The sequence below is a fragment of the Carcharhinus amblyrhynchos genome, chromosome 24 (genome assembly GCF_965287045.1).
Source record: "Carcharhinus amblyrhynchos chromosome 24, sCarAmb.v2.hapA, whole genome shotgun sequence".
NCBI classification, from domain to species: domain Eukaryota; kingdom Metazoa; phylum Chordata; class Chondrichthyes; order Carcharhiniformes; family Carcharhinidae; genus Carcharhinus; species Carcharhinus amblyrhynchos.
In genome coordinates, this window is record NC_137347.1 from 1830087 (window position 1) to 1845138 (window position 15052).

A 15052-nucleotide genomic window follows, 5' to 3' on the forward strand; every position below is an offset into this window, starting at 1 on the left:
CACTAAAGAGAGTGTATACAAACAACGTTTGTATTCCCCAGAATTCGGTGATTTGAGTAATCTTTTCAAGATATTAATGGGAATTGATGAACTAGAGGGGGAATGATGATATCGGTTTATTCAGGACTGAATAATTTGGTCTAAAAATTAACAGCGAGACCTTTCAGAAGGCACCCTGCCTGCAAAGGATCATAGAGGTTTGGGACTCTTCTGCAAATGTCAATTTTAAAAAAATTATTTGCAGGATGTGGGTGTCACTGACTGGGCCAGCATTTACTGAACTGAGTGGCTAGTTAGGCCATTTAGCAGTCAATCATATTGCTGTGGGTCTGGAATTACATGTAGACAGGGTAAAGACAGCAAATTTCCTTCATATTAATGAACCAGAATGGGTTTTTATGACAATGGTTTTATGGTCATCATTAGACTTTTAATTCCAATAAATGCTGGCCAGCCAGTAAAGTCCATACCCCATGAATGAATAAAAGAAATACTGTCCTCTCGGGCAAACTTGGGGAATTTTGTAGTGGAACAATTGCTGAGGTTTTAATTGTTAATCTGGGAGTGAAGTCCCTGTGCCTTGCAAAGGCAGTTATTATTGTTATCCATGCAGCAATACCCTCAACAAAAAAAAACCCAACAGAGCAGATATACAAAAGTGAGCCTTTCTTAGAACAGTATATATAACAGCAAAGAGAAGTAGAATATGAATTGTAATTTACAAAGATGGTGAATGCATTACTTTGCAGGTGAATTTTCTTCATCTTGTCAGTAGGGTTTCTTTGGTGGAAAATGGTTTAAGTTATCCAGTGATAGTGGGGCCTGAATGTTGCCTCTGATGACTGAATCTATTGTGTTGAGAGCCTTGGCATGTTGTAAAAATCTTGGCTTACTGGCTCCTGTGTATGAGAGTGTACACTGCCATGCCACGTCTTGTACCGATGGAGGTATTCTGGTGTGTCCTTTCATTGCTTGGCAGTCGTGGGATGCTGAGTTAGGAGAGCTAGGTGGAGGCATGAGAAGTCCTTGGCGGGTCAGATAAAAGAAAACCCCAAGGCTTTTTACTCTTATGTCAGAAATAAAACAACGACCAGGGTGAGGTTAGGGCAAGTCAAGGATAGTAGTGGGAACTTGTGCATGGAGTCAGAAGAGTTAGGTGAGGCGTTGAATGAATACTTTTCTTCAGTGTTCACTAAGGAGAGGGGCCATGTTTTCGAGGATGACAATGTGACACAGGCTGATAGGACAGAGGTGATAGATGTTCCGAGGGAAGCAATTTTGAAAAACCTGAGGGTTGATAAGTCTCCTGAGCCAAATGGAATACATCATAAGATTCTTTGGGAGGCAAGGAATGAAATCGCAGAGCCTTTAGCTTTGATCTTTGGGTCCTCACTGTCCACAGGGATTGTGTCAGAGGACTAGAGAGTGGCGAGCATTGTTCCTCTCTTCGAGAGAGGAAATAGGAATGACCCTGGTAATTCTAGGCCAGTTAGTCTTACTTCAGTGGTCAGTAAGTTAATGGAAAGGGTCCTGAGAGATAGGATTTATGATCATTTGGAAAGATGCAACTTAATCCAGGACAGTCAGCACGGTTTCATGAGGGGCAGGTCCTGCCTCACAAATTTGACTGAATTCTTTGAGGAGATAACTAAGTGTGTGGACGAAGGTAGAGCAGTTGATGTCATATACATGGACTTTAGTAAGGCATTTGATAAGGTTCCCCATGGTAGGCTCATGAACAAAGTAAGGAGGTGTGGGATAGAGGGAAATTTGGCCAACTGTATAAGTAACTGGCTGTCTCACAGAAGACAGAGGGTGGTGGAGGGAAATGTTCAGATTGGAGGCCAGTTACCAGTGGTGTATCACAGGGATCACTGCTGGGTCCTCTGTTATTTGTGATTTTTATCAATGAGTTGGAAGAGGGGACTGAAGGGTGTGTTGGTAAATTTGCTGATGACACCAAGATTGGTGGAGTAGTGGATGAGGTGGAGGGCTCTTGTAGGCTGCAAAGAGACATTAATAGGATGCAGAGCTGGGCCGAAAAGTGTCAGATGGAGTTTAACCCTGATAAGTGTGAGGTGATTCATTTTGGTAGAACAAACTTGAATGCAGATTACAGGGTCAACGGCAGGGTTCTGAGGGATGTGGAGGAACAGCGAGATCTTGGGGTTCATATCCACAGATCTCTGAAGGCAGCCACTTAAGTGGATAGAGCCATGAAGGCTTATAGCGTGTTAGCGTTTATTAATGGGGGTTTGAGTTTAAGAGCTACGGGGTTATGCTGCAACTGTACCAGACCTTGGTGAGACCACATTTGGAATATTGTGTTCAGTTCTGGTCACCTCACTATAAGAAGGATGTGGAAGCATTGGAGAGAGTGCAGAGGAGATTTACCAAGATGATGCCTGATTTGGAGGGTAGGTCATATGAGGAAAGGTTGAGGGAGTTGGGGCTTTTCTCTTTAGAGCGGAGGAGGATGAGAGGCGACTTAATAGAGGTTTATAAGATGATGAGGGGGATAGAAATGTGGACGTTCAGAGACTATTTCCTTGGGTGGATGTAGCATTACTAGGGGGCATAACTTTAAGGTTCATGCTGGGAGATACAGAAGGGATGTCCAAGGCAGATTCTTTACTCAGGGGGTGGTTGGGGTGCGGAATGCACTACCTGCTGTGATAGTAAAGTCGGACACTTTAGGAACTTTCAAGCGGTTATTGGATAGGCACATGGAGACCACCAGAATGACAGGGAGTGGGACAGCTTGAGTTCGAACATAGCTGGGTACAACACCGCGGGTCGAAGGGCCTGTACTGTTGTACGATCTATGATCGGTTGCATTTTACCCCATAAGGAATCCCGTATATTGTGTAGCTCTGACTCTGTTATCCTGTAGAGGGCGGCCTGCACCATGGTGCCGCATGCTCATGGCTTAATCATGTGATAAACACACTTTCTGGTATCTGTTCATTATCCTTATAAAAGGAGATGCCAACTGAATCGATATAATCTGAACCATTTTATGAGTACTTGCTGGTCTTTTGTCTATACATATCTGGAGAAATGATCACTGTAGTACACTAGATTTTGGGGATTTATTACATCTTGTAGTAAAACACAAGGTAGAAAACCTTCAATAAAACATTTATTGAAAAGTGTTGATCTTCTGATGATACACTTGCTTTTCAAAAATGGAGACTACCACATGGAGCCCCTTCAGTCTCAACTTGGTCAGTTCTTTAGCTATACTTCAGAGCAAGGTCAAAATAGTTCCATGAAATGGAGAAAGCAGCGAGTTCAGGTATTAAAATAACTCAAATAAAAGTAGTGCAAATGCTAGAAGTATGGAACATAAACAAAAAATGTTGGAAATACTCAAACAGAATCTATGGACAGAAACAAGAGTTAATATTTCCGGCATCAAAGAACAGATATGTTCTGATGAAAGGTTATCAACCGGAAATGTTAATAGTTTAGGTCAAATGTGCCCGAGCAACGGAGTATTTGCAATATTTTTTAATAGTTCAGCACAAAACTGCTAAAGCTCTCAAATGGGTGAATGAACTGCAGCATCTCTCTAACACTGGAAAGGGAAGAGTGTCTCGAGTGCTGAGACACAACCTTTGAAAATTAATACAAGCCCACATAGTGACAGAAACAGGGTTATAATCTAATCAATCCATTCTATGTCATGAATCAATGACCAAAATTTCAGCCAGGGACCCATTCACTTTCTGGTCATCGATTGAAGGCACCATTTGGGATCTACACAACTGCAGCTCCAAATGGATGCAGCAGATTTTCATCCAAAACATTGTAACTCAGACACAGTCACAGAATTAAAGTACCCTCACCAGAGAAAAAGGAGGAAGGAACAATCAGTTTGGACTTCTTTACAAACTACAAAAGAGTGCCAGAGGGACAGAATTTTGAGTCTGCCATTTGTGCCAAGCAGAACTAAAGTAAAAGTAAAGGTAAAAGTTTATTTATTAATCACAAGTAAGCTCATATTCACACTGCAATGAAGTTACTGTGAAAATCCACTAGTTGCCACACTATGGCACCTTTGCAGGTACACTTAATTTAGTACGGCCAATTCATCTAACCTGCACATCTTTGGACTTTGGGAGGAAACCAGAGCATCCGGACGAAACCCACACAGGCACAGGAAGAACATGCAGACTCTGCACAGACAGTGACCCAAATTAGGAATTGAACCCAGCTCCCTGGCACTGTGAGGCAGCAATGCTGACCACTGTGCCACCTGTGTGTGTGATATGGAAAACTTACCTCTGATCAAGCTTTCTGCCACTTGACTTAGACACATAGAAAATAGGAGTAGGGCATTTGACCCTTCAAGCCTGCTCCAACATTCAATATGATCATGGCTGATCCTCTCCCCCAACCTTGCACTCTCCCCCTACCACTTGATGCCTTTAGAGTCCAGAAATCTATTTATTTCCATTGTAAATATATTCAGTGACTTGGCTTCCACAACTTTCTGTGTAAAGAATTCCACAGGTTTACCATCCTCTGAGTGAAGAGGTTTCTCCTTATCTCAGTCCTAAATGGCCGACCTGCTATCCTGGGATTGTGACCCCTTATTCTAGAGTGCCCAGACAGAGGAAAGAACATCCCTGCATCCAGTCTGTCCAGCCCCGTCAGAAATGATATGTTTCAATGAGATTCCCTTTCATTCTAAATTTCAGTGAATACAGGCCCAGTCGACCAAATCTCCCCTCACACTACAAGTCTGCCATCTAGGAATCATTCTGTTGAACCTTTGCTGAACGCCCTCTCTGGCGAATATATCCTATCTTGGAATGGGGGACCAAAATTGCACACAATATTCCAGGTGTGGTCTCACCAAGCCCTACACAATACAGTAAGACATCCTTCCTCCTGTCCTCTTGCAACAAAGGTGAACATATCATTTGCCTTCTTTCTGCTTGCTTTCAGTGAGTGATCGACAAGGACACCCAGGTCCCTTTGTATGTCAACATTTCAATCTATCACCAATAATACTGCCATTCTGATTCTCCATCCAAAGTGGGTAACTTCATATTTATCCATGTTATACTGCATCTGTCATGTATTTGCCCACTCAATGTGTCCAAATCTTTGTGTGACTTGTATCAACGTTTCCCTGCTCTTGTGAAGTGCCTGAGGTCTTTGACTACATTAAAGGCAATGTATAATTGCAAGTTGTGGTTGTGTCAGTTTTGACAATTTTGATGGTGCTGATCAACAATCTGATATTGATCTAGCAAGGTCTCTGTTAAAGATGCAATCATACATGTAACTAACTGAAAAAAATGCTTTTATATGCACAGAAACAATTTCATAAAATTTAACTGCCTTTTTTGTTTTTTGACATTCATTTGTTAATGTTTCATTAATCCGGCAAGCATCTACTGAAACTATTTCATTCCATTTCCTAGCAACCTATTGAGGTTCATACAAACCACAAGATTTGACTGTTTGGCTGTGATTTCTTACACCTAATTAAATAACTGGAACAGGATGGTGCAGTAATTGTTGATCGTGCTGGGTTAGTGTCTTATGCACAATTCCCCAACTACTTCTCCATTTATCTTGTATGCTTTTCAACTTTGGTCTCAAACTTGGGAAAAAGTTGGCAAGATCCCACAGTTTAATGACAGTTTAAAAATAAAGCACTCGGCACAAAATACATTCAGTTTTGCACCATAAACAACTTGAACCTTTCACTAATTAAATAGTTTAAGTAACAAATCAGTTGCCAAGACTGCATCATTTTGCCACTAATTCTTGATTTACAACACCTCATTTACATCTGTGACTTCCTTCACTTTGAATTCTCGCGTGGTCAGAAACACACGTCATTTGTTGCCAGAGGATTCGGGGCACAGTGGCACAGTGTTTGGCACTGCTGTCTCACAGCACCAGGGATCCACGTTCAATTCCAGCCTCAGGTCACTGTCTGTGTGGAGTTTGCACATTCTCCCCATGTCTGCATGCTCAGGTTTCCTCCCACAGTCCAAACATGTGCTAGTTAGGGTGATTGTTAAATTGACCCTAGTGTCAGGGAGATTAGTAGAGCAAGTAAGTGGGGTTATGAGGATAGGGCCTGGGTGGGATTGTGGTCAGTGCAATCTCAATGGGCTGAATGGCTTCCTTTTGTACTGTAGGGATTATATGGATTCCACAGTTCCAAGCAACCCCGAAAAAGGTAGTGTGTGTTGGGAGACAGGCTCTTTCCACATTGTAGCCTCCTAAGCTTGACTATAATATCCAAGGAGACACCAGAGCACTTGCACTTCACTTGGGGAAAGACTAGACTGCTGCTACTTATCTTGATTCAACACACCAGCAAAAATGGTCAAAGCTCAGAACGCAGATCATCTTCCCATCTCATCAACCAGGCTATAGTGCTAATACCAATATTTTTATGTTGTGGAAGAATGAGTCTAAAGTTAGTCTTTTACTCAGGCAGATTTATTCTTGAAACAATTCAGCAAAGGGTTGGAGGTCCTACAACAAGAATTTAGGGGACTAGGTAACAGATTGAAAAGCAGGACTTCCAAGGTTGTCATCTCTGGGTTACTCCCAGTGCCATTTGCTAGAGAGTATAGGAATAGGAGGATAGAGCAGATGAATGTGTGTCTGAACAGGTGGTGCAGGAGGGAGGGCTTTTCGTTCCTGGGTCCATTTCTGGCAAAGGTGAGGCCTGTACAAGTTGGAGGAGTTGCACCTGAACTGGAATAGAAATGGGTGAGAGTGCAGGCACAGTAGAGAGACACGAACAGCCAAAAATAGAAGAGAAACCAAGGTCAGTCTGGAAGGCAGGGCAAAGGCAGACATGTTAAGTCACATATGGCAGAGCTGGATGGCATTTATTTCAAATGCAAGGAATCCTCAACAACATTTAAGGAGCAATTTGATGTGTACTTGAAACACCAAAGCATAAAAAGGACCAAGTGCTAGAAACTGGATTAAAACAGATCAGTGCTTGAAGGCTGGGGCAGACATGATGGGCCGAAGGGTATCTTGTTCTGCTATAAGACTCTGATTCTCCCAGTTCTTTCTACACCCCACAGCTGTGTCCGTACTCTTTGGGGCAAAATCAACTAAAACAAATTAACAAATTGAGGGACAAATTAAAGGGACAGCCTCCTAAAGGGATACTGCATCAAAAAAAGACAAAATCTCAAAAGGAAACTTACAACATTCAAAATCAAATGAGATTTGGGGGGCGGGAGGGGTCATCCAATCTGCCAGCCTCCCTGTAATGCCCATTGACCATGGTGTGTCCATTTATGGCTGAGCCAATGCTTACCACCTGTCTTTAACAATGTCATTGCCATACAATGTAATGACTATACAATGCAATTGCTGTTACATTGACACTTAGGATCTAGCAAGGGAAGACAGATTTATAAAACCTTTACGCAAAATTTGTGATCGACAGTCTTACTGGTGGAATATGAAGAGTAATGAACAAAAGATGAGAGTTAAGCAAGTAGACAACAGAAGGTGGAGTGGGGGCAGTAGAAGGAAAACACAAAAAATAAATGCAGAAGTGAACCATCATGCCCCTTGAGTTACTACGCCATTCAATTCCAGCATGGCTGATCACCTGCCTTAGCTCCACTTTCCTGTCCATTCCCCATTGATTTTGAGGCTATAAATCTGTTGATCTTAGCCATAAACATACAAAATTATGGATCATCCACAAACACACATGGTGGAAAATGCCAAAAAATTAAAAAAACTTTTGAGTGAAGAAATCTCTCCTCATCTCAGGCCTAAATGATCATAGAAAGCATGCTTTCTGGTTGTATCACAGCTTGGTGTGGCTCCTGTGCCCTAGGGCACAAGGAACTATAAGAGGTCATGAATGTAACCCAATCCATCACGCAAACCAGCCTCCCATCCACTGACTCTATCTACACTTCCCGCTGCCTTGGCAAAGCAGCCAGCACAATTAAGGATCCCACGCACTCCAGACATTTTAAATTCCATCTTCTACTGCTGGGAAAAAAATGCAGAAGTCTGTAGTCACGTACCAACCAACTCGAGAACAGCTTCTTCCCTGCTACTGTCAGGCCTTTGAATGGATCTACCTTGCATTAAGTTGATTTTTCTCTACACCCTAGCTATGACTGGAATACTACATTCTGTGCCCTCTCATTTCCTTCTTAATGAATGGTATGCTTTGTCTGTTTGGCTCACAAGGAACAATATTTTTCACTGTTTGTTAAGACGTAATAATAATAATAAATCAAATCAAAATGATCGGTTCTCTACTGAGAGAAAAAGGAGAAAAGACACATGCTTATTTATGTCGTGCCAAAACGTGAGGAACCCTATCCTATTCCCAGGAGTGCTTTTCCTCAACTTGAAAACCACACAAGTACAGTCACACATCAAACATCAGCTTTTTCCACAAGCTGTAGTTCAATTCTATACAGTGCTTCAACCAGGGAATGTCAGAGCAGCAACAATTCACTGAAGTAAGCAGCAGTCAACAGCTGCAAACATCTGACTGAAAGCCCATCCATCTCCACACAGCTTCCAGTCGAGGATGTTTACAACAGTATAAACTGCCAGCAATCATCATCATCAAGGTGGGCAAGAGTTCCCTTGTAACTAAAACGTAACAAACGACACATCAAGACTAGATTGACAATAATCTCACAACTGCTTGCAAAGGACTAGATTTGATCAGAAACAACAGCTCAGGAATCTCAAACCACTGCCCTGTTTCGTTTGGCAAGATTGCAAACAAGAGAACTGCTAGGACTCTGCTAATACCACTTTGCGACCAAATAGTTACAATACTTGCCAGAACAAGACCTCCTAACCCCCACCTCAAAAGATATTTCTGTATCTCTTTGTGGGGTGCAAGATCAGAAATTGAAGCAATTATTCCACGTGGAATACTGATCTAGAACACTGAAAATACAACATTAAAGACATACACTATTGCTTATCTGGCTATGAAGAGCGACTTTCTTATATTGTGTAGTATCACAGTAGGCAAAATGCTGACTGCTCTTTTAGCTAGCTGTTATCCACTGACCCTCGTCATTAATCATACCTGTACTACTGTAGCCCCAGTAATGATGTGAGCTGATTAAAGTTGAACTACATTGATCAAAGAAATCTCTTTACCACATCAAACCACTTCACTCCAACTAGCCAGTCAAGTACACAGAGCCAGCTGTCATTCTGGAAACCATGAGGTCCATACATCATTCTTCAAAAAGAACCAATGGTTTCTGTGGGAAAGTACCTTACTTTAGGCAGATTATAATGGAGTCAAATCCAAGGAAAGTGACCTAGCAAGAAATTCACTCCGCTTCAGTGCACTGAAACAAGGATATTGAGAGTTTTAGTGACAAGGTAACATAAACATCCAACTGAAAGCCGTATTTAGCACCAAAAGCTTTCAGTTAAAGATGTTTACATGACCGCTGCACCAGAGCATAACCGGAGAAAAATGGACAGCACACGGTCAAGACTAAACAATTATCTACCAGAATCTAAATATATTTCTCTACACCCTGCAGCTAATTAGCTCATATCCTATCTTAGGATGCACTTCCCCCTGGCAAGCTGTATCTCATCGGAGGCAGTAAGCCCTCCTCCACATACCTCATTCCTTCTGAAATGTACACTTGAAAGCTGGAGACAGAAGCCAAAATGCTAAAAGTCAGCAAGCAATTGGTGCGAAAGCTACTGAAAGTCTGCCATGCATACTGAAGGAGCGATTGATCATTATTGGTCTAATGCATGGTTGAAGATTTTTGCTTGTGGGCTCTTTTGAAAGTGGAATTTTCTTTGCCCAAAACGCAGTGCACAAGCACAATAAAGCCCGCCTGAACGTAAGAAAAGCAAACAAGTTACAAGTTTGGAACAGACGCTCAAGTACCTTAAGTGAAACCACAGTTGACTGGATAGTATCATATGAAACTGATGAACGCCAACCACCAAGGGTTAAATATCCCCACATTTTGGTCATAAAACTTAATCTACCCCATCTGAATGGCAATGCCCTACCACTAGGATTTAAGAATCACATCAAGGCAGTGGATAAAGGTTATTAATAATTCAGTGAAGTTTCAATTCCCCCACTTACAAATAAACCATGCAGCAGAAAAATGATTGAAAAATAAACAAGTGATATCAAAAAGAAATTCAGATTTCTATTTTCCTGGCCTCAAAAATACACAGAGAATACAAATTTTAATAAATTCGCTCAGGTGTTCCACCACCAGAAGGCACTGTTTCACTTTGCTGGGAGGTTTAGTGTTCTGATGATCTGCAACACAGTTTTTTTGTTCCTTACCTGTCGTTTTGGAGGTTTCAGCTCATCTCTAGGAACAATGTCAATCAGAAAATCAAACTGATCAAACTTAGTGATGGCCATAGCGATATCATTCCTCTGTTTGAAGGGAAATGTCAGAAGTATTTCAGAAACAGATACGGTAACAAAGCAGAATACAAACAGGCAACAGCATCTCGAGACGGGTGGTGAAATTTGGGGAGATGATGGGAGTTTCCATCCACAACATTTTCTATCGTGAAATGACAATCCACTTCATTTTTACCTGAAAGCATGAATGTAGTTCTAGATCCTGGAATGAATCTGGTTAATCAAGCACCAAGCAGTTTGAAAGACTTTGGAAGAATGAGAGTACATGGGTGGGATTGATTTATCAAGAGGAAGGGATTGGCTGTTGGGCCTCATGCCCACTTCCTGTGTCTTGATGTGACTATAGAAGTTGGACTGGAACCCCAGTATAGTTGATCACATTCCTGTACACTTTATTCAACATTTTACTGTTGAGTCAGTTAAACTCTTTGCAATAAAATGTTTGAATCTTTGACGTGAGGCTGCAGTCAGACAGAACTGTCCAAACGCTGACCTTTAACCTGCCCTTGTACTATACATCATCTCTCAAAAATCAAACTGGCTCTTTATTAAGTTTTTGGGAGCCAGCCCAAATTCCAATGTCCGTAGACTCGTGTTAGCATATCCCAACCCCCAAACAGGGCAGTGAGAAAATGTATTGAAAACATCAGATGGACGGCATGGTGGCACAGTGGTTAGCACTGCTGCCTCACAGCGCTTGGCACCCGGGTTCGATTCCAGGCTTGGGTCACTGCCTGTATGGACATTGTACATTCGTTCTGTATCCGTGTGGGTTTCCTCCGGGTGCTCCGGTTTCCTCTCAGTCCGAAAGGCTGGCTAGGCGCATTGGCCATGCTAAATTCTCCATCAGTGCACCCGATCAGGCACCAAAGTGTGGAGATTTTCACAGTAACTTCATTGTAATATTAACGTAAGCCTACTTGTGACTAAGAAATAAAACTTTAACTTTAGAACTTATGAGTGTCTGTAGAAACACATGGCTGTATCCTGGTTAGTATGAACTATTTAGTCTCAGCAGCTGAGATGTTACAACTCATTGCAAAATACTTGGGCAAATGGAAAAATGGAAAACCAGTCGCAGTTCCCAATATTTCATATTAAGCAATTACAATGGAAGAGTAAATGGTATGGGCTTTGGATTAAAAACAAGGTTTAGCTCAATTCTGGTCCAACTATTATCCTCAAACCTCAATCATTGGTAAGCAACACCAACAGACTAAGTCAACCCTAGTGGGCAACTGCATGTGTGAGGTATCACTGCGTCACCACCAAACAACAACTGCCCATGGAATCATACAATCTAGACCAAAAGGCAATGAAAAAAAGGGGAAATTTCAAAGTTATGCTTCTTTACATCAATATTTAAATTCTGTTCCATCAGACATGAAGCCTGCTCCCCAATGCCACGAGCAGCCTGGGGCACACTCATACATCCTCTACTCTGTGGCGATGTACCACTTTTGCTGAGATTTTAGCAAGGCTGCTAGATGTAATAATTATTGGAAGGAAGCTCTGAATTAACCTTACAGAACAGGTGAGTGTGTCAGACAGTTTCAAAACCACACCTTAGACAATCTATTTCATTTTTATCCTATCATGAAATGACAATGTTGTGGATGGAAACTCCCCTCATCTCCCCAAATTTCACCTCCCCTCTCAAGATGCCTGTCATCTGTTTGTACGAGCAAAAGAAAATTCACAAAGATACTAAAGTCTGTTATTTTGGCTACACCAGTTGTTAACTACTTCCACAGCAGCAGCAATAACCACTGACGTAATAATAACACTGACACCAAAACAGGTGTTTCATGTCAAACTGTTACTACATGAAACAAATAGTGCATTAAAACATAATTCTAATTAAGCAATTTTTAGTGATAATCTGTAAATAGCAGCAGTGATAATAAATATTCCTTTCAGGAATTCTGTCAAACTCCTTTCATTCTCACTATTCTGCTTTGACTGGGAGTGTGGGACAGAAAGTGCATAAGCATCCCATGTAGGTGCGATTGGTATAAAGGAGTATTGAAGAAAGACATCCTCTCAAGGTGAATTTTCCCTTGTTTCCTCAACTGATATTCAGAACCCTGCTCTGACGTGGAGATCAGTTGAGGCAGGCCTCCTTGCACAGTCTTGTTGCTGGTTTATCGCATTCTCATTTTAAACCTTCCTTTGCAGTCAAGCTTCCTATTTTAGCAAATCCACAGTGTTCAGAATACCTGCAGAGTCCTGCGTTTGTTATCTTCAGTGTGTATCCACGCTCGCAAGGATAACTCTGTAATGAAAATCTGAGCTGCCTTTGCAAACAGCACTGGTGCCTCTGCACTAATCATCTGCAAAGATAAAAGGAGAATATGAAGGTTACATCCTAAAAGTCTCTACTCCTGTCATCTGCTGTTAATGAAGAAAGGTTGATCAAAACACTTCCACTGACAGCACCTTACTAATGCAAGGCACTGCTCACTGTGCAAAGTTCCAAATATTTCAGGAACTTACAAGAAATTTAAAAACCATCTCCAATTTTGTGTTACTCGGCTACAAGTTGAAACAGGATGTTGTTAAATGTTTATAAAATAATCACTATTCAAGATTAGACAGGTGAGTAATTTGAAGATTTCAGAAATTCCTTTGATATTTATCCTTCCATCAGGAATTTCTGAAATCTTCAAATTACTCAACTACAGGGGAGAACACTCAAACTTCAGTTATTTGTTGAACAGGTTTCAGTTGTTGCTTTGAAAGTGAGACTCCACTTATCTTGATCAGTACTACAGGCTATAACATTGTTGGTACATTAAGGGCATTAAGTGACAATTAATGAAAAGGTAGTTTGATCTGATATTTTAAATAGGGGTGGAGGCATTTTTAATAAGACACCACATAACAAGAACACATCAGGCGCCCAGCTACTATATGCAGGAAAACATTTTAAACAAAACAACTTCTTAATGTACAAACCTTTACCAAGAATCCAAGACAGCACGCTAAACAATCTTTCCACAATATCGATAGACATATGTTATATCTGTATATGGTCGCTATGTAAGAAGAGACTTCAAGCAGTGTGAAAGGACAACCCTGCTCCAAACAAGGGTGAGTATAACAACAAAGGCTCATCTGTGCACGTGACGTCACAGGGAAACAGCTAAATAACTGGCTGGTGAGTATTTTCTCATGTTTTTCAAAATTTGTCATTTATTAGTAATTGTAAGGTTTTGCACACAATACTTAAAGATGGCAAGGCAGTTAATTATGACTGCAAAATGAGAAAGCTCCTAGACACCAGCGTGATCCAAAGCAAACACATCTGCAGCTGGAGAAACTTAGTTGAGGGTTGATCGACAGACACTAAATGCATTAGGGATAGCAAAAGATTACCTATACACTTTATTCCAAGTTAAAGGTGAATGAGGCAGGCAAGGGGATCGAGGTACAAGTGGAGGCCAAGACACCATGATACAGGAAGTTCTTCAAGTGCTGAGAATTAATGATAATGCAGTGGTAGCAGGAGAAGAAGTCAGACATAGTATAGTCTGCAGTCGAGATCGAGAGTCCAGAAGGCCATGTTGCTTGCCCAGTGCCTGAGCTCAGGACATCTGTTCTGGACCAAAAAGGAACTCCCAATGGGAGTGCGGATGAACCCATGGTCATGATTCATGTAGGTAGCAATGGAGTAGATAAGACTAAGAAAGATGTTCTGTTTTGGACGTATGAGCAGCTAAGGATTAATTAAAAAGCAGAACCTGAGCCATGAATAAATTGACATATGATAAACAAATTCGAGAGTCAAATGTGTGAGAGAAATGGGTTTTAATTTGTAGGGCACCAACACCAAGCGAAAGTGGTGCTGTGCTGTTGGGACAGTCTTCACCAGAGCTATGTTGAGTGCTGGTAAGTTGTGCAACTAGGGCGGTAGAGAGGGCTTTAAATTAAATAGTTTAGGTCAAGGAATCATGCATGGGGAAATGTGATAAATTAAAGAGAGAAAGGAGACAAGAGAACAAAGTAGCATTAAGGGGAAGATTATTATAGCATGGTAGGAAGGGAGAGCATATGAATTTAAGAGTGAACCAGCAGATAAAGCAAGAAACATAGAACCTAGAAAAACTACAGCACAAACAGGCCCTTCGGCCCACAAGTTGCACCGATCATATTGTTACCTACTAGGCTTACCTATAACCCTCAATCCTATTAAGTCCCATGTACTCATCCAGAAGTCTCTCAAGAGACCCTATCGAATTTGCCTCTACCACCACCGACGGCAGCCGATTTCACGCACCCACCACTCTGAGTGAAATACTTACCCCTGACATCTCCCCTGTACCTACTCCCCAGCACCTTAAACCTGTGTCCTCTTGTGGCAGCCATTTCAACCCTGGGAAAAAGCTTCTGAGAATCCACTCGATCTATACCTCTCATCATCTTATGCACCTCTATCAGGTCACCTCTCATCCTTTGTCTCTCCAAGGAGAAAAGACCGAGCTCCCTCAACCAATCCTCATGAGGCATGCCATCCAATCCAGGTAACATCCTTGTAAATCTCCTCTGCACCCTCTCAATAGTTTCCACATCCTTCCTGAAATGAGGCGACCAGAACTGAGCACAGTACTCCAAGGGGGGTCTGACCAGGGTCTT

The 15052-nt window shown here is 41.7% G+C and overlaps 1 protein-coding gene across 3 annotated transcripts in view; it reads right to left on the bottom strand.

Moving 5' to 3' along the window:
* Positions 1-15052, bottom strand: part of nfyc (nuclear transcription factor Y, gamma) — a 103113-nt gene that overhangs the window by 35826 nt on the left and 52235 nt on the right. For all 3 annotated transcript variants that reach the window (XM_080211692.1, XM_080211694.1, XM_080211693.1), the window contains exons 5-6: positions 12637-12750; positions 10331-10426 (exon numbers count right to left, since the gene is read on the bottom strand). In XM_080211692.1, the coding sequence (XP_080067818.1) occupies positions 10331-10426; positions 12637-12750 (210 nt within the window). The remainder of the gene's footprint in view (positions 1-10330; positions 10427-12636; positions 12751-15052) is intronic.